The 2,349-nt window shown below is 31.6% G+C and overlaps 1 protein-coding gene and 1 pseudogene across 1 annotated transcript in view; one reads left to right on the forward strand and one right to left on the reverse strand.

Moving 5' to 3' along the window:
* The window catches only part of LOC105310630 (acid sphingomyelinase-like phosphodiesterase 3a), a gene marked incomplete at its 3' end in the record, with an annotated part of 4,781 nt that extends 2,819 nt beyond the window's left edge, over window positions 1–1,962 (forward strand). The window contains exon 4 of the mRNA XM_011386778.1: window positions 1,809–1,962. Coding sequence (XP_011385080.1) covers window positions 1,809–1,962 — 154 coding nt within the window. The remainder of the gene's footprint in view (window positions 1–1,808) is intronic.
* On the reverse strand, window positions 1,962–2,080 carry LOC111734849 (annotated as a pseudogene).
* Window positions 2,081–2,349: the final 269 nt, after the last annotated feature.

Consider the following 2,349-nt stretch of genomic DNA (forward strand, 5'->3'; position numbering starts at 1 on the left):
TAAATGTATTAAAATTTGAAGATATTTTCACATGAAACACCTTATGTTTTCTCTCTGTTTATTTTGTTTTGTTTTTAATGTTTTGAGGATTAATTGACATCAGTTCATATAAGATAAGACTGATATAAAAACAAATTGTGGCTGGTGTCAGAGTTACCTTATATCATCAACAGTGTAATTTAAATGAGACAAGAGCAAATTAGTGAAATTGTTTCCTAATTTCATATTTTTTTGGTAATAAATAAGATAGTATATTTGCTTTCTAAATTTAATTAATATACTTTTTATCTTGAGTAAATGTCATTTAGTTATGACAAATGTGCAAGAAGATTTTCATTAGTCCTTGTGTTTCTTTCCCCAGGTGTACATCATAGCTCATATTCCAATGGGGTATCTGCCCTATTCAATGAGCACTACAGCCTTGAGAGAATACTATAATGAGAGGCTGGTAGATATTTTTAGGAAATACAGCACTGTCATCGCAGGACAATTTTATGGACACACTCACAGAGATAGCATTATGGTTCTTTCAGATAAAACAGGTAATAACGATATTTTGTTTGTATCTCTCCAATCCAAGATGCTAGAGCAAAGCAGAGAATCTCCAGTAATTTTACTGATTTAGTAAATTAAATGTTTCATTCAATCAACCTGCCAACACCAGCTTTTACTTAATTATCTTTCGTAATTGTATGGTGAGTGGCCAAATCATATTTAGGCCTGAAGTTGGGTTTCTTCCTGTTAGCTCCACAGGGCCACTGTCATCAAGTTTAGAGAAATATTACTGTTTTATATATACCTGCTAGACTTAAGTTTCTTCTGATATAATTTGTCTTACTTCTCTGAAGTTAAAGAATAAGGCACAATTTACCATTGATTTAAAAGCAAACACATTAAGCTCTTTTAAGTGCTATTGACATTGTCATCTTCTCATCATTAAAAGAAAAAAAAAATAGAAGAAACTCTAACATCAAACAAAAAATGATTATCTGTTTAAAAATTACTTCTGCATGAGGGCAGAAAACTGAGAGTTAACAAAATGAGAGTTCTGATTTTATAGCAGTCAGCCAGGAGAAGAATCAATATATGTATATATATTTTTCAATAATAAGAGAACAGTATTGCTTTACCTCTTTTATCTAAAATGAGCATTTGATAGCTTTTTTACTCAGAAAGAAATTCAGTTCTATGATATATATAAAGCATGATGACACTTTAATCAAATTTTTATTATGTAAAAATGTAATAATTGGAGTATTTTCTCAAGTAGAGTTACAGAACAAACTAGGTTTTTGCTTTTGTGTGTGTACTTGTAATAACTTGATTTTTTTATTATGAAAAATTTCAAATGTAAGAAAGCAAAGATAATTATAAAACAACCCCCCACATACCATCACTTATATTTAACATCTATCAAGATTTTGTCACATTTGCTTTACCTATCTACTTTTTAGTCTTTTTTTCTGAACTATTTGAGAGTGAATCTCAAACATCGGATTAGTTTCAGCCTTACTTGCTTCAGTGTGCGTTGCTAAAATATATAGGTAACTTACATAATCATAATACCATTAACTTACCTAAACATAACAATAATTCTTTGGTATCATTTAATACCAATTCTTAACAAAAATTCCCCTATTTTCTCAAAAGTGTCTCTTTGCAGTTGTTTCAAGTCAGGATCCATCAAGGATCGTATATCATTTAGCTGTTAGGTCTATTAATCTCTTAATCTGAAACTTGTTCATAATTTTAATATAGCTCAGCTCAGCGTCTAAAAAAATATGTTTATGTGCACATGTTTTGTCCAGGAAGTCCAATAAATTCTTTGTTTGTGGCTCCTGCTGTTACCCCAGTGAAGAATGCTTTACAAAAACAGACCAACAATCCTGGTATCAGACTATTTCAGTATGATCCTCATGATTATAAATTATTGGTAAGTTGGAACAATTTTTTTTTTTTCACGTCTACAGCACTTGGTCTTCCTAGGTGGTCTCCCATCCAAGTACTAACCAGGCCCGACCCTGCTTAGCTTCTGAGATCAGACGAGATTGGGCACGTTCAGAGTGGCATGGCCGTAGACTGGAATAATTTCAGAATTGACCCCATACTTATGGATGTCTTTGTAGTCTTCATTAGTTTAATTGAATCTTTTCAGTGCAGCTATGCGAGTTGTATTTTATGTTAAAATCTTATGAGGTCTTTCTTCTTTTTTATATTTGGAATGTCAGTATTTTCTAAGTGTGGGTTTATGAGGTCAGCCATTGAAACTCTTTCTCTCTAAAACTTCTCTTCTGAAAACTGTACATTTATTTAGATGACGGTTTCATTGGATAGTGTCTTATCTGTAGT

This window comes from Pteropus vampyrus, unplaced genomic scaffold (assembly GCF_000151845.1).
Source record: "Pteropus vampyrus isolate Shadow unplaced genomic scaffold, Pvam_2.0 Scaffold7765, whole genome shotgun sequence".
In the NCBI taxonomy this organism is placed as follows: Eukaryota; Metazoa; Chordata; class Mammalia; order Chiroptera; family Pteropodidae; genus Pteropus; species Pteropus vampyrus.